Source organism: Procambarus clarkii, chromosome 11 (assembly GCF_040958095.1).
Source record: "Procambarus clarkii isolate CNS0578487 chromosome 11, FALCON_Pclarkii_2.0, whole genome shotgun sequence".
Lineage (NCBI taxonomy): Eukaryota > Metazoa > Arthropoda > Malacostraca > Decapoda > Cambaridae > Procambarus > Procambarus clarkii.
Window position 1 is genome coordinate 38303814 of NC_091160.1, and position 26542 is coordinate 38330355.

General features: G+C 40.1%; 1 protein-coding gene across 1 annotated transcript in view; it reads right to left on the reverse strand.

Moving 5' to 3' along the window:
* The window catches only part of LOC123758342 (uncharacterized), a 219446-nt gene that overhangs the window by 52542 nt on the left and 140362 nt on the right, over positions 1-26542 (reverse strand). The window contains 11 exon segments of the mRNA XM_069323046.1: positions 412-616; positions 2321-2401; positions 4704-4878; positions 10565-10777; positions 11221-11419; positions 14453-14551; positions 16229-16324; positions 16643-16751; positions 18435-18573; positions 24446-24636; positions 25589-25712. Coding sequence (XP_069179147.1) covers positions 412-616; positions 2321-2401; positions 4704-4878; positions 10565-10777; positions 11221-11419; positions 14453-14551; positions 16229-16324; positions 16643-16751; positions 18435-18573; positions 24446-24636; positions 25589-25712 — 1631 coding nt within the window.

Here is a 26542-nt window from a genome sequence, read left to right on the forward strand (position 1 = left end):
CTTCCTCCTTCCTGGTGTGTTGCTTTTCTTCCTTCTCCATGACCCCTCTCTGAGGGGTCCAGGTTCTGGCTTGTGCTCCCCGGTAGGCTAATAAGAACTCCATGAATGATGACATCTAGTATTATGGCACTATATTAGTGTAGTAGCTTCAGAGAGCCACTGGGGCTCGTCCAGAAATTGGCATTTCATTACATTCAATGCTGGTTTTTTCCTAAGCACAAGGTATTCAAAAGGCACTGAACCAATAAATTAATAAGAAACTTTTTCATAAATAATATACATGTTTTACATAAAGTTCTTAGCACTAGGGTAACAAATGTTTGATGAGCATTACAATACATGATGACATGAGGAACAATGAATTCCAGGTACTGTCTACACTGCTACAAGCATCTGAAGATACATCCTTACCGCTGAAAATTACATCAGTGGGTGGTGGCATTTTATCTTCCAGGTTGGCACCCCCCAATATAGAGAGTTTTTTTGCTTTCGTGAGAGGAATTTCCTTATACAGACTTGTGTTGCTGAGAGTCAGTGTATATCCTAGTCCATGCTCAGACTTGAGGGACAGAGGAGAGCCAACGCACAAAAGTCTTCCCTGGAATACATTACAGACCTTATGTTATACTGTAGTTATACTATTACAATTATTAATGCTATAATTGTATTAAGTCCCTTATTGATATTAGAAACTTGTATGTCACATATTTATAAAATATCTATTGAAGAAATTAATGTAATTTAAGCAGGTGGGGAAGAGTAATCATGTATGGAAAAAGGCAAATGTAAGAGAGGGACAGAGTAAAATAATTGAGTAAAATGAGACAAAATAAATATTCTTCAATGGTTTGGATAAATGCAATGGATTCTGGATGCAATGGTTTGGAGCTGGAGAAATTGACTGATGACTGTCAGCTTTACTTATTTATTTATTTATTTATATATATACAAGAAGGTACAATGGGATTGTGAAGATACACAGCATAGTAATTACATTCTTGTAAAGCCACTAGTACGCGCAGCATTTCGGGCAGAGTATATCTTTGTATATCTTTGCAGCTTGTATATCTTTAAGAAGATATACAATAATTAAATACAGGGGGGATGTCTTCAGTGGTGGTTGAATCTGACTGTTCATTATGTGTGATGCAGGAGTACAGCACTATCACAGAGAGCACAAAGTTTTGTCAGATAACATTAGTTACATACTTACAGCTTTGGATATTAGAGATTTGAACCGCATCACAACAAACTATAGTACTGTATATAGTGATGGATCTGATTTACCAATGCAAAATGTGGATAAAATATCAAGATTTTAGATATACTATATCTAAAGTTTAGATATACAATAATATCTATTTACTATCACTATAGTATATTGTGTATATACTATATACTAACTATAGTTATACTATCACTAACACTTAGCATTTTGATGGCACTAAAATGCATCATCCGTACTCAAGAGTAAATGTTCCATTGACACTACAACATGTCATCCATCTCCAAACTCACAGAAATCACTTTTTTTTTTTTAAGGGGAGGAAGCACATTGTAGACATAGCTCCTAAGGGGACAAAACAAACTATCAGGGAACCATGCAGGGATTACTTTGGCCAACTAATGAATTTGAATTTGAAATTGAATTTTGAATTTGAATTTGAATTGAATTTTGAATTTGAATTGGAAACTACTTATTACTCAAGATGATAATTACAGTACTCTACTTGTGAGGAGTTTCACAAAGCCTTGCAAATTACTTGTCATTAAAGTGTGAAAGTTGTTTTTCTTTTTACAGCCATATAGACCAATCATGTGCATACATTTCCATATTTTTATTTTTATGTTGAAAAATAAATGAGGAATGTTGAAACATTCATAAACATTCATATATATTCAGCACTGTTCTGCATTATCTATTATCAAAACGTATTTTGTTTTGCACCCATACTCTAGGTAATTCTACTGCAAACATTTTGACAAATAACTTAGTTGTTACCCAAAAAATGAGAAATGTAAGAAAAGAGTTTAAAAATTTTAGGCATTACCGAGCAGGACCTTGAGGTGCTCGGAATGATTACAGTTACATTACCCAATGGTCGGAAGGTTAAAGTGCTAACATAAAATTATTTACCCACTAGAATGAAGCAATTTATAACATTCACTGATGGATTTTTTGGTTAAAAACACTAAAAAAAATTAAACAATAACTAATAAAGATTCATTTCAGATTATTGAGCTATGGATAAACTTTTAACAAAAAGAAATGCTATCATTATACAAATCAAATGAATTTACCTGGTTCAAGATAGCCGACACGGTCAGCCAAAGTTTCTGCCTCGTCCAGATGATGCGTTGTCAGTAAGATGGTTCGACCAGCTCGGTTATTGCTAATAATCTACCAGATATGCAGCTCATTAGGGTGAGGCATTAACATATGGAATATGTAAAATAAATAAATTGTTCACTATATTATAAACATAGCCAGAGACCAGTTATCACACCCTACTAAAACAAGTGATGTTTTGTCTGAGAGGACTTAATAAATTTTAAGATATACACAAAGTTAGTAATGAGTGTACTAGCACATAATAATGAATGTGTGGTCAGGGAAGCTGAAGGTGGGGCCGAGGTCAGGGGAGCTGAAGGTGGGGGTGCAGTCGAGGAGCTGAAAGTGGGTCAGAGCTGAGAGGAAATAAGGTCAAATATGTAAAGTATTGTGTAACAAATTATATTTGTGCTAGTACTAATCTAGCTAAAGGAGAAATAGAGTTAATTATTTGTCGATTTTTAATGGAGTTGTAGTGTTTGACTGCTACAGTTTCTACACTCACTTTCACTTTTAATACTTTATTCATTACTGATGGCGAGAATAACACTAATGGTGTTTCTGTGGATTAGCCCGTACAGCTTCCTACAGGATATGTATTAGACCGTGGCATAAGTCGATTGGAGTTCTTGCCTACCAGGGGACCACGAGCCAGAACCTGGCCTCCCTCAGAGACACACAAGGAGCAAAGGCCTATGGAACCACCCCCCCCCCCCCATGTATTTGGAAGCATTCCATAACCTGCCACGCACACCACCAAACAGTAAAACCACACCGCAAGGCACAGCACTGCTCAAAATATTTGAAGCCAGACTCGAATGACCACCATGGAACACAACAGCCTCAGAACTGAGGTTGGGTAGCCAGTGCGAGGGGGTCTGGGGTTCCCCCTTTCCCTCCCTGGGAGGGGAGAGCTGCGCAGACAGCAGTGCAGTGGCTGTAGTGACGTCATGCTTGTTTGCTTGTTTTCTGATTGTGAAGTTCTGCTTGCTAGTTTGGCTTTCAGTGTGCAATTTTCACCAGTAGTTTGTTTTGGAATTCCTACCTTTCTGGGTTCCTGACCTGGCAGATGGAAAACACAGCTTTCAACCACACAGGGGTGTCTAGTAGGCCATTGGTCCTCGTGCCTCTCTGGGAGGGGGGAGGCCAGGTTCTGGCTTGTGGTCCCCGGTAGGCTAGAACTCCAACCAAATTGACTGTTACCACGGTCTAATATATACATATCAGCCCAGTAAGCTCCGAGGGAGCCGAAGGGGCTCTCCACAGAAAAATTGTGATACAGTAGGGACTGTTTATAGTCCCTTCACTATTGTAACCTTACAGCATCTTCACCATGTATGTTGTTTTAATGAGGATTTCCCAAACCTTAATGACACCCTACCTTTATAAGCACAAGCCCCATTAGATTAAAAAAAATTGCCAAGGTGAAAATACTTAACTTGTAAGTACAGTAGTATTTTACCTCAGTGGTTTTTTAACAATAAATTTTATTGAAAAGAAGGACAAGTAATTTTCTGATTATTAGCTTACCACCTAACTTTTGAAATACCAAGAACTGTTTTAGAAGAAAGAAATTGTCTGTTTTCAGTTAAGATATTCTTCTTTTATATTTCATCATCTTAAATTTCAATCTCATCCTTCTTATCTGACCATATTGGCTATGTTGTCACTGTTTATAGCTAGTAATCCTACTCACTTCATATTCTTAATATATAATGTTCCTTCTCTTAGTGTCAACTTTTTGTCATGAAACATTTTATTTACAGCTTACTAAAATTTCATAAATTAAACAAATTTGTATCTATAAGATTAATATTTTAAAGACGAGAAGAAATGGAAGTGTTTGAATACAATTTTAATTTTATTCTTAATATGACTAATGTACTAATTAAATTTTTTTATGAAAAATATAAAATAAATTTCCTATAAATCACACTCATTCATTCTAGAGGATAATTCAAAACTCTGTGAGGTGAGTACTTATGCAGGGTATACGCACCCACTGAATGTTACATATACTACAACCTCTACATTTTTACAGTATATTGTATTGCTGTTATCCCTATAGGTCATCACTCTTCCCTGTCCAGCCACCATACTGTACTGGTGTTGTCCCTGTAGAAGGTCACTCTTCCCTGTCCAGCCACCATACTGTACTGGTGTTGTCCCTGTAGGTCACTCCTCCCTGTCCAGCCACCATACTGTACTGGTGTTGTCCCTGTAGGTCACTCCTCCCTGTCCAGCCACCATACTGTACTGGTGTTGTCCCTGTAGGTCACTCCTCCCTGTCCAGCCACCATACTGTACTGGTGTTGTCCCTGTAGAAGGTCACTTTTCCCTCTCCTCGTCCAACCTTCCTCCATAAACTTACCTCCCAAATTGCATTTCTTGCTGTTGGGTCAATGCCTGAAGTAGGCTCATCTAGGATGACTAGCTTGGAGTTACCAATAAAAGCTATAGCCATACATAATCTTCGCCGCATGCCCTCTGACAACCGACTTACAAGATAGTCCCGATGGTTGAAAAGTGCCATGTTAAGCAGCACTCTGTCAGAAAATTAAAGCTTTAATTTACTTACAACATTAAATGTTCCTTAATTTATATTCTACTTAAGAACCACTGTGCATTAACTACAATTAAATTCTAATATAAATCTGATAACAGGTGGGTAAAAGATTAACTATATTATGAACATTATATAGAAATATTCATTATAGTGTATGTACTAATTATTATACACATAACAGGGTGGCCAGTGAGTCTACAGACTCTATATTTTGTTTCATTCATGATACTACTTTCATTGTGGATCATTTAAAAAACCAGTGTTGAATGTAATGAAACGCCATTGTCTGGGTGAACCCTAGAGGCTCCCTGGAGCTTATCAGGCTAATGTGTTTTATATTAGACCGGTACATTAGCTATGGAGTTCAGACCTACCAGGGACCAGCACCAGAACCTGGCCCCTTCAGAGAGGTTTCAGGAAGCAATGACCCTGGAAAAAAAACCTGTGGTTGGGGGTTTTCCTTATCTGCCATCGACAGCGGTTAGACACTCAGAAAGGTAGGCATAACAAAACAAACCCCACATGGTTAGAAACTAACAACAAAAACCAAGCAGAGAGGTAGAACTCCCTTCAATCCCAAGGAAACAAGGAAACAAGCAATTGTCACATTCTACTACTGCGCCGCTCATCCGCACAGCTCTCCTCTCCCCGAAAGGGGGTGGGGGGAGACCCCGGACCTCACCGTGCTGGCTACATAGCATTTCAGTTCGGAAGCCAAGCCTCAAACAAAGCGATAAACTGCCGACCAGTGCGAGGGAGGGTTGCTAGGGTGCCTCTGGGGCTCACCCAAAATATGGCGTTTCATTACATTCAACGCCTGGTATTTTGTGGGGAGCCCCTTTGGCTCCCTGGAGCTACATACTCAAAACTAAGGAAAAAAGGGACCTACCCAGGAGGCGGCCGCCACAAACTCCTCAATGGGAAGTCGAGACAACTGGTCGCAACCTGCGACCCAAAGCAACACCGGATCGTCCAGGAGCAGGCACACACCAAAACGGACAGCCAGGACCCTGTCCAACCCCCAAAAGCCTGCGCCTAAATAACAGCCCAGGACATGTAGCCAAATGGGGCCACAATGGCAACAAACCTTCTAACTACATGGGCACGAGGATAGACCACAGGCTGGCTAGGTTTAAGAACCCTGCAGACAACCTGGGAGACCCGAGTCCAGGAACAGGGAACAAGGGAACCCGGATCAACCCAAAGCGTGACCCCAGTCATCCAGAGCCAAAGTGCGCAGAGAATGGCCAAGAGCCGAAAGTGGACACAACACAAGACGCACCCCCAGCCCAACCAACCACACAACAAACGACCAAAGGATTCCACCAGAGAGCAGCCTCCTCGTCCATCACCAGACAAGAAGGAAAGGGCTGCAAACAAACAAAACCGACCACCAGAACCAAGAGAGCAGAAACCCCTGCTCCGGAGGAGAGCATGAAACTCACCGGCCCAACCTCCAGAGGCCAACGCCAACAAAAACAGAGCCTCGGAAAATCCTGAACTGAAGGGGCCACCACAAACCGAGGCGAAGGAAGACAGGAGAGCCCCCAGTCCAAAGACCAGGATAGCTCAGGTAGTGCATGAGCAGGCCGAAGGTGAAACAAAACACGAGAAAGCGTACGGAACAGGGTAGAGGAGATGGCCAGCTAGAGAGGCTCCGCCAGTGCCGCACGATACGAGGCGACAGTAGTGGATAGTAAATGACAGTCCTGAAAAAACTAAGAAAGAAAGGACAAGACAACCTAATCCGAAAGAGAAGACAACCTACGAAGAGAGAAAAAAGGTGAAAGCCAAGAAACTGCATACTGTCACCGAGACGAAGCTCTCAGGTGGGACACCAACACCCGCTCAGTTTACTAAGCGGGCAGCTGTAGTAAACTGAGGCAGGTCGGCCCGCTTGACCGGGAACCACGCGCTCGGTCGACCCAAATGTGTACCAACAAATATCGTTAGTCGACGACGCCATCGTATGTCGAGTCGCATTTTTCAATCAAATTTACATCGTAACTCGAAATTATCGTAAGTCGGGGCAATCGTAAGTCGGACAATCGTAAGTCGAGGTGCCACTGTACATTTTGTTTGTTTTTACGTGCTAATCCTATGTATAATGAACACGTACACTACATTATGGCAGTAAAACATCCATACTGTCCGAAGACACTATGTTATGTGCATGACACTTGTGTACACGTATGTTGCACATATTTACCATGTATCATGCTAATTTATGTATATATACAATCTATTTACACTCTATGCACTGTCACACACATTCACCATCAACACATTCAGAACACCGCGAGTGTGAGCCGTCACACCCAGTCAGCCCTCCGTCACTCCTCCCATCATACAGTTATTCACACCAATGTTTCATGTTCATTTATGTATATTTACAACATATGTACACACTATACACTGTCATACACTATACACATTCACCATCAACACATTCAGAATACCGCAAGTGTGAGCAGCCACACCCAGCCAGCCCTCCCTCACTCCAACATCTTACTCGCCAACATTGCTCCTCCCACCATACTGTTATTGTTTTTATTACACTGTTTACACATGTTACATATACCTATCTACATGTTTTATTTATCAGAACTATGCAAGTAAGCTGGTATTGTGTCCAAACAGTACAGTGGCCACCATACACTGCATGAGAACTCACACAGCAGACAGCAGACGACGCTACGTTTACGACATCACCTCCCTCACCAAAATAGCTCCTCTCAACATACTTCTGTTGCTGTTATTACACTATACACACACACACTGTATATACCCATGTACATATGTATTCCCCATAGCGAACCATGAAGCTAGTATGGTGAGTAAAACAAGAGTGGCTGCCACACACAGTGAGGCTACCTCAATTCTCTCCCTTCCTCCCTCACCAAAATTCCTCCTTCCACAATACTACGCACAATGCTAATTATAACCACAATCCTGGTCACTAATTCCTGTAAATGAATAATTGACCACAAGTTTATTTTGAAAAGGAACCTAAGAAGTCGTTTGAAGATTCCTAGATGGACGAAATAATGCTGTGGTGCTGTGACTACCGCTATGAACATTGAGAACAGCATGGAATCACTGATATTTGAACATTGTACCCAGTCATTATCACACTCAGGCTCTTCTATAATACTATCATGGCTAAATAATACAGGTTATATATATATTTTGACATTATTAGGCGATGCTGCGGTCACACGCTGAACAGCAGTGCTGTGCGCTCATTCTGCAAGCGCCAGCCTTGGTTGCTCACTCACTACTGAGACTCTCACATCTGGGAATGTGGACCACAACTTTTTTTAAAGATGGCGTCTGTTTACAAGAGCCCTGAGGAAGCTGATGTGAACCCCATGTAGCTGCGTGAGTTTTGAATGGAAAGTGAAAAATACAAATACCCGGAGGCGCGTAGCGCACCCCAGACGTGGGCCTGCAGGCGCGTTGCGCAGTTAAAGGGTTAAACTAATAAATAAAATAAAAAATAAATAATGGACAAAATACAGTAGGCTGCATTTGAATACACCAGAAAACAGTTGATTGGATAGACAATATTAACATGCATTACTCAACAATGACCAAGTATCACTGAGGGCTCCAGTCAATGGAAATAATGCACATGAAACGCCTAAAGCATGGGTACCAAGCAATCAGCTCTTGATTCCCAGCACAAACATGCAGTCTAGACTTGAGGCACGTGCCCAAAGTATGCTCACTCAATCCCATTCACACAACACACACACTACCTAAAAATTATGTGAAAAAGCTTTAAAAGAATTCTGATAAAGAAATATCTAGAATTGGTTCCAGATAGAACTCACCAGAGGACCACATAAAGAACATTGTGTGAGTAGTCTATGCTATGCTTTACAACTTCAGAATTGCTTTTAAATACAGTATACAGTATGGATGGCAAAATATTAAAGAAAATGTTTATGACCTTTGTGAGACCAAAATTAGAATATGCAGCAGTTTTAGGGTGCCATATTTCAAGAAGCACATCAATAAATTGAAGAAGGTTCTAAAATATGCAACTAAATGGCTTCCAGAACTGAAAGAGCTACGAGAAGAGGCTAGAGGTGTTAACTATACCAAAGCTAGAAGACAAGAAAAAGAGGATATTTAATCACTATGTACAAAACAGTAACAAAATTGACAATTTTGTTTGAAAACTGGAACTTCAACAACAAGAGGACATAGGTTCAACCTAAGGAAACAAAGCTGCCTAAAAAACAATAAAAAGTTTACTTTTGCAACCAGTGGTAGAAGGTTGGAGAAGCTTATGTGAGAAATTGATGAATGGCAAAACTGTCAGTTATTTCAAAGCGTCATATGACAGAGTACTGGAACGACAGGACTCCACAGGCATAGCTCTCATCCTGTAACTACGCTTAGGTAATTACAATATCAGGAGAAGGATGTGGGTAGCTTTGTCTGAACAAAAAGAAAACAAAAATCAAGGTAAATCATTCCTATCCCAAAACATTAAGCTTTTTTTATTCCTACCATAGACGTGGCCACACACATTCAGCTATTGAGTGCCAACAAGCAAGAGATTCGATGCAGTCTCAGTGTGTAATGTATAGTACAGTAATGATAAAGTACAGTACAGAGGCTAGCACTGAGGCTCAAGCCAGAGACAGGGGGTCCCAGAAAGCACAGCTGAGGCTAGACTAAATACAAATGAGACCACGCTGAAGCCATAGAGATGATAACTCTGAGGAACCTAAGTTTTCAAACAATCATTGCAAATACAAAAATAAACTCATTAGTGTTATGATTTCAAACACACATACTAACATTAGCTTTACGGGGTTAATATTCACATGCTAACATTAGCTTTATGGGCTGATACTGGCATGCTAACATTAGCTTTATGGGCTGATACTCGCATGCTAACATTAGCTTTATGGGCTGATACTCGCATGCTAACATTAGCTTTATGGGCTGGTACTCGCATGCTAACATTAGCTTTATGGGCTGATACTCGCATGCTAACATTAGCTTTATGGGCTGATACTCGCATGCTAACATTAGCTTTATGGGCTGGTACTCGCATGCTAACATTAGCTTTATGGGCTGATACTCGCATGCTAACATTAGCTTTATGGGCTGGTACTCGCATGCTAACATTAGCTTTATGGGCTGGTACTCGCATGCTAACATTAGCTTTATGGGCTGATACTCGCATGCTAACATTAGCTTTATGGGCTGGTACTCGCATGCTAACATTAGCTTTATGGGCTGATACTGGCATGCTAACATTAGCTTTATGGGCTGATACTGGCATGCTAACATTAGCTTTATGGGCTGATACTGGCATGCTAACATTAGCTTTATGGGCTGATACTCGCATGCTAACATTAGCTTTATGGGCTGATACTGGCATGCTAACATTAGCTTTATGGGCTGATACTGGCATGCTAACATTAGCTTTATGGGCTGATACTCGCATGCTAACATTATCTTTATGGGCTGATACTGGCATGCTAACATTAGCTTTATGGGCTGATACTCGCATGCTAACATTAGCTTTATAGGCTGGTACTCGCATGCTAACATTAGCTTTATGGGCTGATACTCGCATGCTAACATTAGCTTTATGGGCTGATCCTCACATGCAAACATTAGCTTTATAGACTGATACTCACGTGTTAATATCTGTTTGTTCTTCATTTGAGGCAGAGTCCTTGAGGATGGCATAATAATGAAGAACCTCTTGCACCGTCATGAAAGGAAAAAGCACTGACTGCTGAGGACAGAGACCCATGAGCCTGCGAGCCTTGTCCCATGCACTATGGATATCGTGGCCATAAACCTGTATGCTGCCAGCTGTAGGTATTAGCTCTCTTGTTAACATAGAGCTAATATTGGCAGAAGTAAAATATAAGTTATTTAGATACGGTAAATATACACTGTGTTCAAAATGCACTCCTTACAATACTACCAAAACATAATCTTTGATCTAAGTATAGCACATACTGTACTGCACTTTACTACATGTATATATGACAAGTAAGTTTCTCTTTGTAAATAATTAACTGATACTTGAAGGGTTCCATATGCATCGTTACATTATTAGTAGTGTAAATCAGTATTACAGTTATAACATTCATCATGATAACTAATGCAGACGGTGAGTCACAATAACGTGGCTGATGGCTAAACAACACATCAGAAAATGGAGAAACGTCACCGTTTCTCCATTCTCTAATGTGCGGTTTGGTCATCATGACCACATTATGACCATCATGACCATGAAAGAACACATGGGGGTTTTCTCCCGAGACACCCATCATACACTTACATAATAGTGGTCTTTCCAGCTCCATTGTGTCCAAGCAGAACTAGCACTTGTCCTTCATACAACTCCAAGTTAAGGTTGTCAACAGCAACTTTGGATCTTCCTCGGTGTTCAAAGATCCGACGTAGCCCGACAACACTCAGACCTTTCTTTAGGCTCTGTTTGAGGCCTGGATCCAAGTCCAAGATATGGACAGCATCTTCTGTACAGAGAATAGGAGTGACTAATGTGATAAAGGAACAGCAAATATGAAAAAGTAGAGACTTAACAAGGACATTTACAGACATAAGATACTGAGCATGTTACTTTCTAATGTCACTTTATAAACTTTATAAAGCATCTATGAGCTGTGTATAAGAAAAATGATGTTTGATTATTATAAGAAATATAATATTCATGTAAGCAAACAAAGAACTTGCTCAATGACTAGATGATACAAAACCGACAAAAATATAAATTAATAAATTTAATAAACTACAAAATATTTCATCTTTACTTTTGTGTTCTAAATAGGTACATTTTATCTGAAGGATGACAAGTGACAATATCCAATGCAAATCTACCTTGTTATGCTCTCATTAGCCTTTGGTGTCAAAACAAGGTTAATCCTATATGATGACGGTTAATATTTGGGTTGTGGGCACTGTAATGAAGTGGTTAATATGCTCAGCTAGCAAAATACTTGTATGAAAAATGTTTCTTTATCACAGCTACTCGCATATTGTTTTGAGTGGATTATTATTATTATTATTATTATAACTGTACAGTACAGGATTATTAAGATTATATGGCACTTCACAAGAGACTGATGAAATGAATTATATATTAGTTTTATTTAATTACACTTTAGTTTGCAGGTAAAACCTTTAAAGAAACATCTTAATTTTAACAATAATCTTACTTGCAAACACTAAGTCACAATAATGTGGCTCAAAATTTGACATCCAATCCACAAATTTTATCAATATGAAGAAATAGCATGATGCATCATTTTGAATAATAATTTAGTTTGTTAAATATAGTACTGTACAAGGAATATTTGAGTTGATTCTCAGAACTGCTGATCTCTCCTGCCAAACTATCTAGTTGCTTGAGGTCTATCATATAAATTGCACTAAAAACTCTCACATAGGCAAGACAAAAAATAGTCAAAGGTAGAGAAATTATAGTCAAATGATACTAGAGCTCTGTCTTACCATTTATGTGGTTACTGTTGACAAAGCTTGGAAATACTTTGATGGCAGTCATGTTGATCATCCGGCAGCGTGCTGGTATGAGATGCACATTAGTGGGGGATGAAGGTCAGCGAACTACATACAGTTAGTACGTGAGAAGGGGAGTGTAAATTCCAAGAATATTAGCCATGCAGATTTAAATTTTGGCTTATGGTTAACCCTCAATAATGATATTTAGATACAGTTTTAAAGAACTCTGATAGGGTAGAAGTGTTCCATTCTAGTTGAAACCTCCCCAGTGTAACCACATTGCACAAAATGAAATGTACCTTTCAGAGAGTTCTGGAGGCAAGAAAATAATATAAAAATGCCATCAGAACTCTCTATGAAACTTTACTTACTTTACTACTATTTGTTTGATTTAATAATAAGTGCCAGTTCCATTACTACAATCCACAACCATCCTCCTTACTTCCCAGACATGACCACTTTTTCTATACCAGTTTAATATTTTTATCAACATTAACCCTTAAGCTGTGTCCTGTGCCCTCTAATGATAAGGTGTCACTGCACAACTGCCTGTGGGATACTAGATATGCCTCATTTTATCCAAAAGCTCCATCAATTCTCTGTAGACACCAATTGACAGTAGAGACCTCTGGCAATTGTTTGCCGTATTGAAAAACAAATAGCCATCCAATGAGTGACACTCATGCTAGGATCCTTTAATGTCATGCACTTCATTTCTTCACTTTACAATGGGCAAACTAAAATGAGTAGGATTTTTTCATATTTTTTCCTGGCATCAGTAGGCCATGTTTTATGAAACAGATTTTTTTTTTATGTGCAACAGGTAATCAACCTAATTTTAGGTTCTCAGAGGCTTAAGATTATTGGTTGGTACAGCAATGGCCTTGCTTCTTGTAGGATCTGTATTCAAATCCCATTAGTTCCCAGCTCTTAATCTGTCCTCACATCCAGTCCAAGTGTCCTACTGTAGCCATACTGGTTTAGCATTTTATTTTGAGTAATTTTGTGTGTTCCTATCTTTGTCTCACAATTTACACTTTATCATATGACCTAGAACCACATACAAGCTGAACTGCCGGAGGTACTATATAGTCGAGTCGTATTCAAGTTGTGATGACATATATCAGTCTACTGATTTTGTTACTTGTCCCATATAAGTGTTTTGTTTGACACATTTCATTGTGACAAACAATGGATCTGCCAGTGCCTATTTGCACCCATCTGCTTTCCTCAAATTCATATTAAGAGTTTTAATAATATTACTTCTTTTTATAATTGTACTCGAGTCCAAGATAATGTTCAGCCATGCAATTTTTTACTGCAAGCTTGGTAAGGGCATCAACTTTATTGTGTTTTTTGCAGTCCAATATGTCCAATAATAAAGATTGTAATTTCTGGCAAAACCAAAGATGGATCCCATCGATGCAAGAGAACCTTCCTGCTGCTGCTGCTGAGGCACCCCAGAACAAATTCTTCCATTCAAGTGGGGTTGTACTGTACTAGTTTGTTTCATAAATAATAATAAGAATAATTCATTGTGTTAGGGGACAGGAAGCCAGAGTGTATTTGTACGTATTAGGCTTATATCGTTGTCTCCCCCCCCATGGAGTCGAATTACTGACTCCACCCAGGATGCAACCCCACAACAAGCTGACTAACTCCTGAGTACCTACTTACTACTAGGTGAACAGCTGCATTAGGTGAAAGGAAATGTGCCTAACAATTTCTGTCCCACCCGGGATTCGAACCCAGAATTCTCGATTGTGTATCAAGAATAAATCCAATTGTACTACCAGGGCTAGTAAAGTTTTAGTACAAGCAAGAGAAGTTGATATCTAAAGCATTAGTAGGTTTTTGTTACATAGTATTTTTTGTGATACTATGCTCAAAGAGATGCAGTACTATATTAGTTTGAATTAAAGAAAATGGGAAGACATTTAAACTGTAATAATTATTAGCAACATCTATGCAAGCTGAGCAGTCAGTCAGTAGAGAGAGTTCACGACCATGCCTTAGTCTCTTTATAATACCCTGAAAAATGTTGACGGTAAATTCGTTGGATCTTTTGAGAGATGTTGGCTTGGGGTTTACATCTGACTTTCCAGAAGTTGATAAATGTTGGGGACCATCTGAGGAAAAGTTATTCTGCTTACGAACAAAGTGGTCTTATGTTTTAAACAATTTAATAAGGAAAAATTGCATGATTAATTGACTAATCATCATTACTTTAATTTCAATATGACATTTTCTTTTCCATCTCTTAAAATTTATTAAAATAAGTCTAACAAAAACAAACCTTAATTAAAAAATATTCATTTCCCTTATCTAAACAACTTCATGTATATTTCCCCCATTTAAACAATTATATGATATGACAAGAAAATTAATAAAAAAAAAACAGCGTTGAATGTAATGAAACGCCATTTTCTGGGTGAGCCCGTGAGGCTCCCTGGAACTATATTAGTTGGCTGCTTCAGTCAATTGGAGTTCTGCCTACCGGGGACCACGAGCCAGAACCTGGCCCCCTCTCAGAGAGGCACATGGAGCAATGGCACAAGGAAACCCCACTGTTTGGGGAGTATTCCATTCTGCTATTGACCAGGGTCAGGCACCTAGAAAGATAGGGACCCCAAAACAAACCTCACCTGGTAGAAAATTGCAACCCAAGACCAAACAGAGACCCAGAACTCCCCCTCAAAGAAACAAGCAAATGTCATCAGCCCGGTGTGCCGCTTGTTCACATAGCTCCTTGAAGAGGGGCCCCTCCGGGTGGGGGAGAGGAGGGAAGCTCCCGAACCCTCGCACCGGCAGCCCACTCCCCTGTTTGGAGGCCAAGTTAACAAAAGCGAAACCACTAACTGGAAAGAGGGAGGAAGGGAGGGTGACAGGAAGCCTCTGGGGCTCACCGAGAAAATGGTGTTTTATTACATTCAACACTGGTTTGTGTGGGGAACCCCATCAGCTCCCTGGAGCTACATATCCAAAGAGAAGTAAAAGAGGGACTTACCCAGGAAGCAGCAGCTTTGCGTGCCTCAACTCAAAGACAAGACATGTTGGCTGCAACTGACGGCCCAAGGCCACACAAGAATGACTAGGACCCCAAAACATTCACCAAATAACGGGCAGCCAGCACTGTTTGACCTCCAAAACCCCCGCATCTAAATGTCAGCCCAGGACCTGTTCCCAAACACAGCGGCAAGAGCAGCATACCTACGAACATCATGGACATGAGGGTAGACTGCAGGCTGGATAAACTTAATGACCCCCGTGGACATCCTGAGAGACCCGAGCCCTGGAACAGAGAATGAGGCAAATCGGATCAACCCAAAGGCCTGAAAATGGTCCTGAAAAAGCCAAGAATGAAAGGACAAAACAACCTGAATGGAAACAGAAGACAACTTAGGAAGAGAGAGGAAATAGCAAAAAGAACGCCAAGAGACTTCATATTGCTACCGAGATGAAGACTGCAGGTGGGACACCATTAATGAAGCCACCTGATCATCATACAAGTGGTGATACACCCATGTCAAAAGAGCAGGCTCGAAGAGCAGAGGAGTAGCTCGAACCAGCAAGGAACCGTACAGGCCGATCTACAGGAAGAGGAGGAGCCTCTTATAATGTCCAAAAGCCCAGCGTGACTCCCCACAGCAAAGCCTAAAGTCGGCAAAGCCTAAAGACGTTCTGGCTACTAGGTACAACATACATACATACATACATACATACATAACACACACACACACACACACACACACACACACACACACACACACACACACACACACACACACACACACACACAAATTTACCTTTCTTCAGACTGCTAATGATGACAGAGAGAATGATGAAGATGCCAGAATCCACCAGCAGCATGGTGATGGCCAGGCCAAGAGTCATGTCTGAGTCTATAGGGAAGCAAGCAAATGTTGTAATGGTTAAAGCATGTCAATCTCACAAAAATGATACACAGTAGTGTAGTCATGTTTGTAACACATTAGAATTTTTTTTCCTGGGAAATAAAAGTAAAAAGTTGACTTTTTAAACTCTAAGGAATATAGCCCTATTTTCCCATTTGACTTAAGATTAATTTGCATATCCACAGGTGCCTGAATATGGTAATAATACACTCCTAATATTTCTGAAGTCTTCTTTCTAATGGCTTTAGCAAAAAATATCAACAAACATTTATCATACAATAAATTCTTAGTTAATAATCCACCCACCTCTGACAGGTTCTATCCACAGGTTCTTATAATCCAGACTTTCTTGGAGCAATTCATACTGACAGATAACTCGAAATCCAAACCCAAAGGCTGTTGATGGTAGCAGAGACTGTAAGTATGAAAGAATTTCCCAAGTGAAGCAGAGACTGATAATTATACTGATGGCACCTAATGTTACACAGGGGGAGGGGTAGAAATAGCCTAAGCTACGCTATCCCTTTGAGATGTATTTCTGTCTTGTCTCAATAAATGTACTTGAACTTGAACTGTTACACATGTGAGATGTTAGGGTGTAGAGGAGATATATAGCAAGGTTGATTATGTGGAGAAGCTGTGCAGGAAGGTTTATGATGTAGAGAAGCTGTGCAGGAAGGTATATGATGTGGAGAAGCTGTGCAGGAAGGTATATGATGTGGAGAAGCTGTGCAGGAAGGTATATGATGTGGAGAAGCTGTGCAGGAAGGTTTATGATGTGGAGAAGCTGTGCAGGAAGGTATATGATGTGGAGAAGCTGTGCAGGAAGGTATATGATGTGGAGAAGCTGTGCAGGAAGGTTTATGATGTGGAGAAGCTGTGCAGGAAGGTATATGATGTGGAGAAGCTGTGCAGGAAGGTATATGATGTGGAGAAGCTGTGCAGGAAGGTATATGATGTGGAGAAGCTGTGCAGGAAGGTATATGATGTGGAGAAGCTGTGCAGGAAGGTATATGATGTGGAGAAGCTGTGCAGGAAGGTTTATGATGTGGAGAAGCTGTGCAGGAAGGTATATGATGTGGAGAAGCTGTGCAGGAAGGTATATGATGTGGAGAAGCTGTGCAGGAAGGTATATGATGTGGAGAAGCTGTGCAGGAAGGTATATGATGTGGAGAAGCTGTGCAGGAAGGTATATGATGTGGAGAAGCTGTGCAGGAAGGTATATGATGTGGAGAAGGTATTCAAAGAGGTACAAAATTTGAGTTTTATACAAGTCACTTAAGCTGAAGAATTTCTTTATTACAGTCAGCCCCGTGCTTTCCGAACCCCTCAGGACTGAGACTGAACAGATAACCTAGTGTGTTTGGATAAGTACTTCGTCAGCCTGAAAAGCTGGGAGAATTTTTTTTTTTTAATTTTGTTGCAGAAACTCGACAGTGTTTTGTTTGTACTCACTAATATGAGAAGCTCTGATTCGTTTGTTAACCTAAAGATTGTAGTTGATGGAGCATTGTAATTTAGATAGAAAAGGTGATGGAGGATGATGATAATGTTGGGTTGACTGAAGTGGAGATTAATGGTGATGAGGTAACCTCAGCAAACTACCTTTCACCATGTACTCTAATGTACCTAACACCATGGCAGAGTTTAAAGCTTCTGAACCATCCATTAGTGTATGAACACTGTTCAAGTGTGCTGTGTACAGTCACTGGGCAAACTAGTTTCATCTTTACTGCACATTTTAAATCAGAATATCTGCCCCACCAATTATCCAAATCTTTTTATCAGAACAAACCCAAATCGGATAACAGGCATTTTCGGGAAAAAGGCATTCGTAAAGCACTCGACCGACTGTATTCCCTAACACCACTATCACCTTGTGACTAGATTTAAAAAATTTCCCACAGGGCCAGTGCTGTACCCCAAATATTGCCATGCCTGCTTGTCTTGTACATTCTTCAAATAACATTGGAATCTTACTATAGCTTGCAGCCAAGTAGGATGTATAACAAATATGTTTTCCCTAATACCTTAAAAGTAAAACTCTTTACAATTTAAGATTTGTATTTATATAAGGGAATGAACAGTCAACACTCACTGTTAGGATGATAATGGAGAATGGTATTTTTGCTTGTATTACAGAGATTGAGATGTAAGGGACGTTGAACACCAACAAACCCATCAGCCCAACAAATGTGGCCAGGACTGTTGAAGGCACCAGGCATGATACTAAATAACTGTTGAGAGAGCAATGATAATTAAAAAACTACAAAAGCATATGCATAAACAATTTTTTTTATTTAGTTTTAAGAAAATTAAATGAAGTTCTAAATAAAAAGGTTTTGATTCAATTTGAAAAACATCATTATGAGCAGAATCATTTGGTGCCTCACTGAGATAAGATTTGAATTGTCCTTGAGCATAACCACACTACAGTCAGGCTATGACATACTTGTACTGATGCTGCAGGGAAGCTTTTCAACAGTTCCTACAGGATCTTTATAATTACTAGTGTCACTGGAGAAAACTTAATCCAGCTCAAAATGATAGAGTTCAAGTAAAATCAAGGTACTTCAGAACCCTCCCCTTCTTTTCACAGGTAATTGCTGAAAGAGGTTTCTTGCTAACAACCAGCGGTCATACTTGGTCACCTAGCTACATTGACCACCATCAGCAGCACTATGCCCACCTTTGAGGACCCTGACCCTTGTCTCCCCACTTAATTCCCAATGCAAGAAATGGGCTCTGAATGAAAGAGATGCAGACCAACAAAGTAAGGACTTGGAACAGCTAAATGATTCTGCACAGAAATATGTATACATTTTTATTCAAAACCTTATTTCAGAGCATTCACATTCTGCAGATTCATAAGGTAAGACTAAAATAGATGAAAAAAGTGTTGAAGTTAATGAAACACATCTTTCTGGTGAATCCTTGGTGATTCCTTCTTGCTAGCTACTTGGATAGTTTCACTCAGTTCAATCCATGCCCGGCACTTGAAAGTCATTGTAAGCATACCAGGGGCCAAAGGCCAAAACCTAGCTCCTCTCTATAGAGGCACAATAAGCAGAGGATACTAAATCATCCTTGTCAAGAGAAGACTACCAGAAAGATGGACAAGATAAAACAACCTGCAAGGTAACAAAACAAAGAAAATGAGACACAAGACACCAACCCAGGTGAACAACCAGGTTGTGAAGTTGTTCACTCGTTAATTACACATGTCCACCACTAGGTGGCCACACACATAGCTTGTCAATCCAACCAGCTAAACAATCTCAATCATTTAGCCATGAAGATAGAAAACCAAAGCCTCTAAAAGGTTAAGGAAAGAGCCAAGGACCAATTAACACTTTCGCCAGGTGACAACTCAGCACTGAGTCCTCCGTAAAACAGGGGCAAGTCCAGCGAGGACTCAGCATTGAGTCCTCCGTGCAGCAACAGTAGCGGCATTTTCGAAAATTTCTTGCTGCGGTTTTGGACATTATATGCATATACTCTTGTAGTGAATTTCATTGCAAATACATTGATACCAAAATGAAAGTCCTAGGACCAGAATTGAGGTAACAAAGATGAAAACAGAATACCCATTTTATTGCTCTTTATTAGCGCTCACGGGGGTAACGCTCTGTCACTTTCCCTGCTTGTTGTGGATGGTATGCCTGGCTTTTGGACTTTATATTTGCATACTCCTGTAGGGAATTCTATTGCGAACACAATGATACCGAAATGAAAGACTTAAGACGAGAATTGAGATGTCCAAAGTGAAGAGAGTGTACACATTTTATTGCTCTGGCTCGCTCCCGGGTAACACGCTCTCACTCTCTCGCCGGGCTTTTGGGCTTTATATGCACTTAGTCCTGTAGAGAATTCTATTGCGAACACATTGGTACCAAATTGAAAAACCTAGGACAAGAATTGAGATGACAAAGTTGAAAAGAATATTCACTTTTCATAGTGAGAACCACCTTGGGGTGGCGCAGCGCTCTCTTTCTTGTAACCGCGGCCTGTTTTCATCATGTTGGCGGGTGGAGATCGCTGCTTTTTTATATTATATGCATATAGGCCTATTGGGAGTTCTATTGCAAACATATTGATACCAAAATGAAAGACCTAGAACGAGAATTGAGTTGACAAAACTGAAAAGAGTGTAAACATTTTATCACTCTTGTGCGCTCCCGGGTAACTTTCTCTCACTTTCTCTGTTAGTTGCGGATGGTAAACCGGGCTTTTGGAGTTTATATGCATTTAATCATGTAGAGAATTCTATTGCGAACATATTGATACCAAATTGAATATCTTAGGACGAGAATTGAGCTGACAAAGTTGAAAAGATTATACACTTTTCAGAATTTACCGCGCTCTCCCTCGCGCTCCTGTGGAACGCCCAAGCCCACCTGGGGTAGTGGGGAGGTCCCGGGCCCAGTGAGCAAAAGTGTTAAGGATCTACCAGAAAGAAGCATATCATTACATTCAACACTGGTTTTCTAGGATAGCTACTAAGGCTGTTCCTTGTAGCTATGTCACCATGGAGAATAAAACAAAAAAACGCTTTGAAACTACTGACGGTTTTGACCTCCACCACCCACTTGGCTTGTTCCAACCATCTACCACTCTGTTTGCAAAAGAAAACTTTTCTAATATTTTTTGGCATGATTTCAGGAAGTTCATGCCTTACAAAGCCTCCCCCATCATGTCCTGAATGGAGATCAGAGTACGGTTTCTGGAGGAATAGCCACACATTTGTGGAATGCTAAGAATTCTCCACCTGGACCTCCAGTATGTGGCAATAGGCATTTTCATTATGCTGAGCCTCTTCACTGGTGGCAGCTGTACTGTGTTTTCACCTTCCAGAATGTCAGGCCAAGCAGCATGCTACCTCCTAAGGTAGCTCCCTGCTGTTAGCTGTCTGGATAGCTCCACTCAATTCAATCACACTAGGCCCTTGTGAGTCACTGTAAAGGACCAGAGACCAAAATCTGGCCCCCTCTATAGACACAAAAAGAAGATAATAAAGATCAATCTAGCTAAGAAAAGGCCACCAGAAATTGGATGAACCAAAACCAGTGATCAGCAAGATAAATAGGACAAAGAAAACAAGACACTAAATCAGGGGACTCACCAGATTGTGAAGCAATTCACTCATTAATTACACCAGCATGCCACTAGGTGGCTGCATGCCTAGCTTGTCAATGTCCCAGTTCTCAGTCATTTTGTTTGGTGCAATACATGAAGACATCATGATTATGCTTCTTACTCTTGCTAGTGCTGCTTAAGTGCCGATTACTCGGATAAGTGATGGCCGTCAAAGACTTTATCCTGCAGGAGCTATTTTTCTTGCATACTTATTCTATATTTTAGTATTTTCTCCATATGAGAGTATACTTCTGCCTCACTTCTTGTGTGTCTTGTAGGAACCAGATTAACTTTTCACCTCAAGCTGCTTGTACCTAGAGTAACCATTTCTAGGTGTTAACTGTGTTGCCTCTTCCCAGCCAGGGTTATGTTGCAGCTCTGCCCATTTAATTTTTAATATGTCCTGGGCTTGGATATTTTGGAGACCCAACAGATTACTAACCACTAATTACTTTGTGAATGTTCTTGGTCCTCACCATGCATGTGTGACTTTGGGGCGGTTAATTTGTCACTAATTCCTCCCTAACATGGGGGGGTTACTTTATGCAATTCTACTCTACCTATGATGTGAACCTTATATAACAAAGAGTTCTGGGAAGAAGGGACACAATGAGTGTAGCTCTCATCCTGTAACTACACTTGGGTAATTACACCAAAATACTGATTTAACTTAAGCTACATGCCAAGTAGCTAGGATATGTGATCCTTGGTACAAGGGAGCCTAACCCACAAGTTTAAGAATAATTTGTATGAAGACATATCCAAGTACCACTTCATGCTCTCCTCGGGTGCAGAGGTTTCTGCTCCTTCGGTCAGGGAGATCTGTTTGTTTGTCTGCAGTGAAGAATATTCGTCCTTCTATTCTGGCAATGAATGAGACTGCTGCTTTTCGGAGGGGTCCCTCAGTTGTTGATGCTTGGTTGGTTAGGCCAGGGAGTGCATCATGTTTTGTGTCCGGTTGCGACTCTCCGCCGTTATTTGCGCGCACCATGGCTTCTGTGTCCGTGGACACGCTTTGGGTTGATCCAGTTTCCCTTCTTTCCTGTTCGAGGGTGCGGGTCTTCCAGGTTCTCCGCAGGGTTATTAAAGCTAGCCAATCTGCGGTCTATCCCCGTGCCCATGACGTCCACAAGTTCGCGGCTCTTTGGCAATATGTCTTGGGCTGACATTCGGGCGCAGGGATTTTGGCGGTTGAACACTGTCCTGGCTGCTCGTTACCTAATTAATGTTCCTGGGCCCAGTCGGGCCTGTATCACTTTGGGTCAGTGGATGCAGCCAGTTGTCTTGGCTTCGGGTTGAGGAGTGAGCAGCAATGCCTTCCGGGTAAGTCTCTATTCTTTCCTCTGTGGATAGTTAGCCCCGGGGAGCCGTAGGGGCTCCCCACAGAAAACCAGCATTGAATGTAATGAAACGCCATTTTCTGGGCGAGTCCCGGAGACTCCCCGGCATCCCTTGCTCCCTCCCTCCCTCCGGTTGGCGGTTTTTCGCGTGTTTTGACATCCAGCCTCAGAACTGGGGTGTGGATCGCCGGCGCGGTGGGTCTGGGGCTCCCCCTTCCCCCTCCCAGGGAGGGAGGAGCTGCACAGACGGGCGCGATGACGGGTGACGTCATACTAGTTTGCTCATTTTTGTTTGGGGAGTTCTATCCACTCGTTCGGCTTTTGGTTGCAATTTTCACCAGAATACGGGTTTGTTTTGGGACGCTTACCTTTCTGGGTGCCTAACCCGGTCGATGGCAGATATAAAATGCTTTCAATCACATGGGGGATTCTATAGGCCATTGCTCCCTTTGCCCCTCTAGAGGGGTCCAGGTTCTGGCTCGTGGTCCCCGGTAGGCCCAAAGAACTCCATACACATGACTGATGCCAAAGTCTGACATTAGTATATCAGCCTAGTAAGATCCGGGGAGCCTCCGGGACTCACCCAGAAAATGGTATTTCATTACATTCAATGCTGTTTTTTTTTTTGACAATGCAAGAACTGAATGATTTGTTTTCTCTCCTTCATTCCTCAGCTATCTTGTGTAAGGCACTACAAATACCACCTTACGTTTTCCCAAACATCTTTGATTTTTAATCCTTCAAAAACCATCTATAAAGTTAGTTGTTGACTTCTGATTTGTTTTTCATTTCCTAAGGCTTTAGGAGGGCAATTTTTGCCTTTTTATTTACCTGTTCTAAAAAAAATGTGGGCTGATCCCACATTTTTGGTGATTTGCAATTTTGCTGATCCGAGCAAAATCAAAACTTTTCAAGAAGTACAAAAAGTGATAGTTAAATTATTCAATACCAATTTTGTATTGTGACTACCAATTTTTGTCAACTACCATTCAAGCTGTCATTGCAATCAATCTTATATTGTTTCTGCTGTATTGTGCCTACCAATTTGTTGTCAACTACCATTTTAAGCTGTCATTGCAATCAATCATAGCTACCTATGTGCTTTAATATACTGTACCTATAATTTTCTCTCATCTTTTTTTTTTTTTTTCATTCCATGTAATCTGTTATCATTTTTTTGTCTATAAATTTTGCAAGTATTTACCTCCTTAAAATTTTCTTAGATTAAGGACCTGCCCGAAACGCTGCGCGTGCTAGTGGCTTTACAAGACTGTAATTACCATAATTGTATCCTCACATTCCTTATGTACATTCTTGTATATGCATAAATAAATAAATAAATAAATAAATAAATAAATTGTGCTTGGCATTGCTAAATGCCATCTTGTTCCTCTATGACGATGTTTCTTAACATATCCTTCATGTGCCATTTCCTTCTAGTTTTGAATGATGAGATGCATGAGTCTGTCATGATGGGCAATGCATATTGGTACAATGATAGCATTATGAGTTTTACATGTGCACTTATAGTCTTCAGTTTTTCTGTGGATATTGCATGATAGATCATACTCAACAGTACATAATGAATTTTATAATCATTTTAAGAATACTATAAATTCACAAAATAACTTACCAAAAAGAAATAATGCTCAGTCCATAACAGAAGAGGAACGTGAAGAGTATCCCAAAATTGATGTTTGCCTGAAGACCTCCAAATTTGTCAATGAGAGCCACTAGGAGCACAATGACCAGGAGAAACACCAGTGAGAAAAACAGCCACACTAGACGATCCAGCCACAGCCTTAAGCCCATCACTTCCTGAAGCTGTAAAAATGCACAGATAAGGATTTTCCATTTTATGAATCACCCAATGCAGCATACAGATGGGAAAAGTCACTTGTAAATCATATCATAACAAAGTTTATTTAATTAAGACCTAATGTAAAAATTCAGTGTTAAAGTATGCATGAAACACTGTGGTCTACATACTATAGGCTTTTATATAAGTGGATCCTCAAAAATCTAAACTAATGCAGATTGGACCAATTCCAAATTCTGTTTCTGAATTTTCAAGAATTTAGCCAGTTTTTTAAATCTTACAACAAATGATAGGAAACTATTTTGTGCATGTAGACATGCACAAATCAAATATGAATTTGTTTATATAAAAACAATATAATATAAAATGTTAAGTACAGATAAATTGCTCCTGTTTATGCCAATCATTCAGTCACTTCCCAACACATTTTATTTTATGTAGAAACTGAATGAACCTGATAAGTTTAGCTAGAACTTCCATGTCCTGGGACAAAGTACCAAAGACCCATGATTAATGTGGTAAACTCAAACAAATTACATGGAAAAGGCATTAAAGAACTCTTTACAAAGAAAGATCTAGGAGTGATTCTGGAGAGTAAACTCACCAGAGGAACACATAATAAACATTGTGCAAAGAGCATATGCTACACTTTCCAACATCAAAATTCGTTGTAAATACATGGATGGTGAAATATTATAGAAACCGTTCACGACTTTTTGTAAGACCGAACTTGGAATAATTTTTAATGACCGAAATTATCAAGGCTAACAGGGGGAACCTTCGACTAGCTGCCGGCTTCCTGTCCTCGTTGAGGCCACTAGGAATAGTGGCCTTCCTGTAAAAGTAATTCTGAAATTGGAATGTGTAGCATTTTATTATGTTCGAATCCAAACAATTATATTCATAGTGTGAGATGATCTGTATAACTTTGATTGAACTTTCATAACCGAGTCTCACCTGCCTGTTCCTTGACTCCGACTCCTGCACCAGTTGGCGGATTAGGAACACAACAAAGATGATGAAGGTAATCAAGGAGAACAACAAACTCATCATGGGAGATAAATTCAGCATCTTTGTAAAACTGCAAAAATAATGAAATAAATCCTTTGAACATTATGTAATATGGCTTAATATATCTGATAATGTATATACAATAACTATAGAATAATTTGTACCTTTCATACTATTCTTACCTTCTTCTAGGAATTACCTATTTCTCTTACCTTTTCCGCACCTTACACCTTACCTCCTTTTTGTGATTATTCTTACACCTTACACCTAGAAATTACCTTCTTCTTTTATCTGTTCCTCACCTCACTCTTCCCCTACTTATTGGTCCCTTCCTTCCTCCCTCTCTCCCTAACACACTACTGTACTTGATAATGGTCCAGGACGGACCAAAACATTGTCGTTTCTTTATCTTCTGATGTGTGGTTTAGTCATCATATAGAATAGTCAATATTTTGTTAATTAAACTATTAAACTTTGCACAGATATTAAGTAGTAATAAACTTTGTATGAATATTGAATGGAATGAAACTTTGTATGGATATTTGCCAGTTCCCCACTATAGTGTAAGGTCAATAAGTAATGGAGAGATGAAGTACAGTAGTTTGCCATGTTTACACGTTTACTAACTCAGGGTGTCTCACACTCTGCTCTTGACAAGTACTGTTTGAGCTCACTTATCTGAACTATATGGGTAAGACCCCTCCCCAACCTGATAAGCAGAATTCTTACTACGAAAGTACGAAAGTAATAAATAATTTGCAAATTAGTCCAAACATGAACATATTCAATTTTTTGTACCACAACAACATAATTTTAATTTACACACACACACACACTATAATTAAACCTAACACAACACTACTATACAGTACATGAGCTTGGCAAGGTCACTTCTGACTG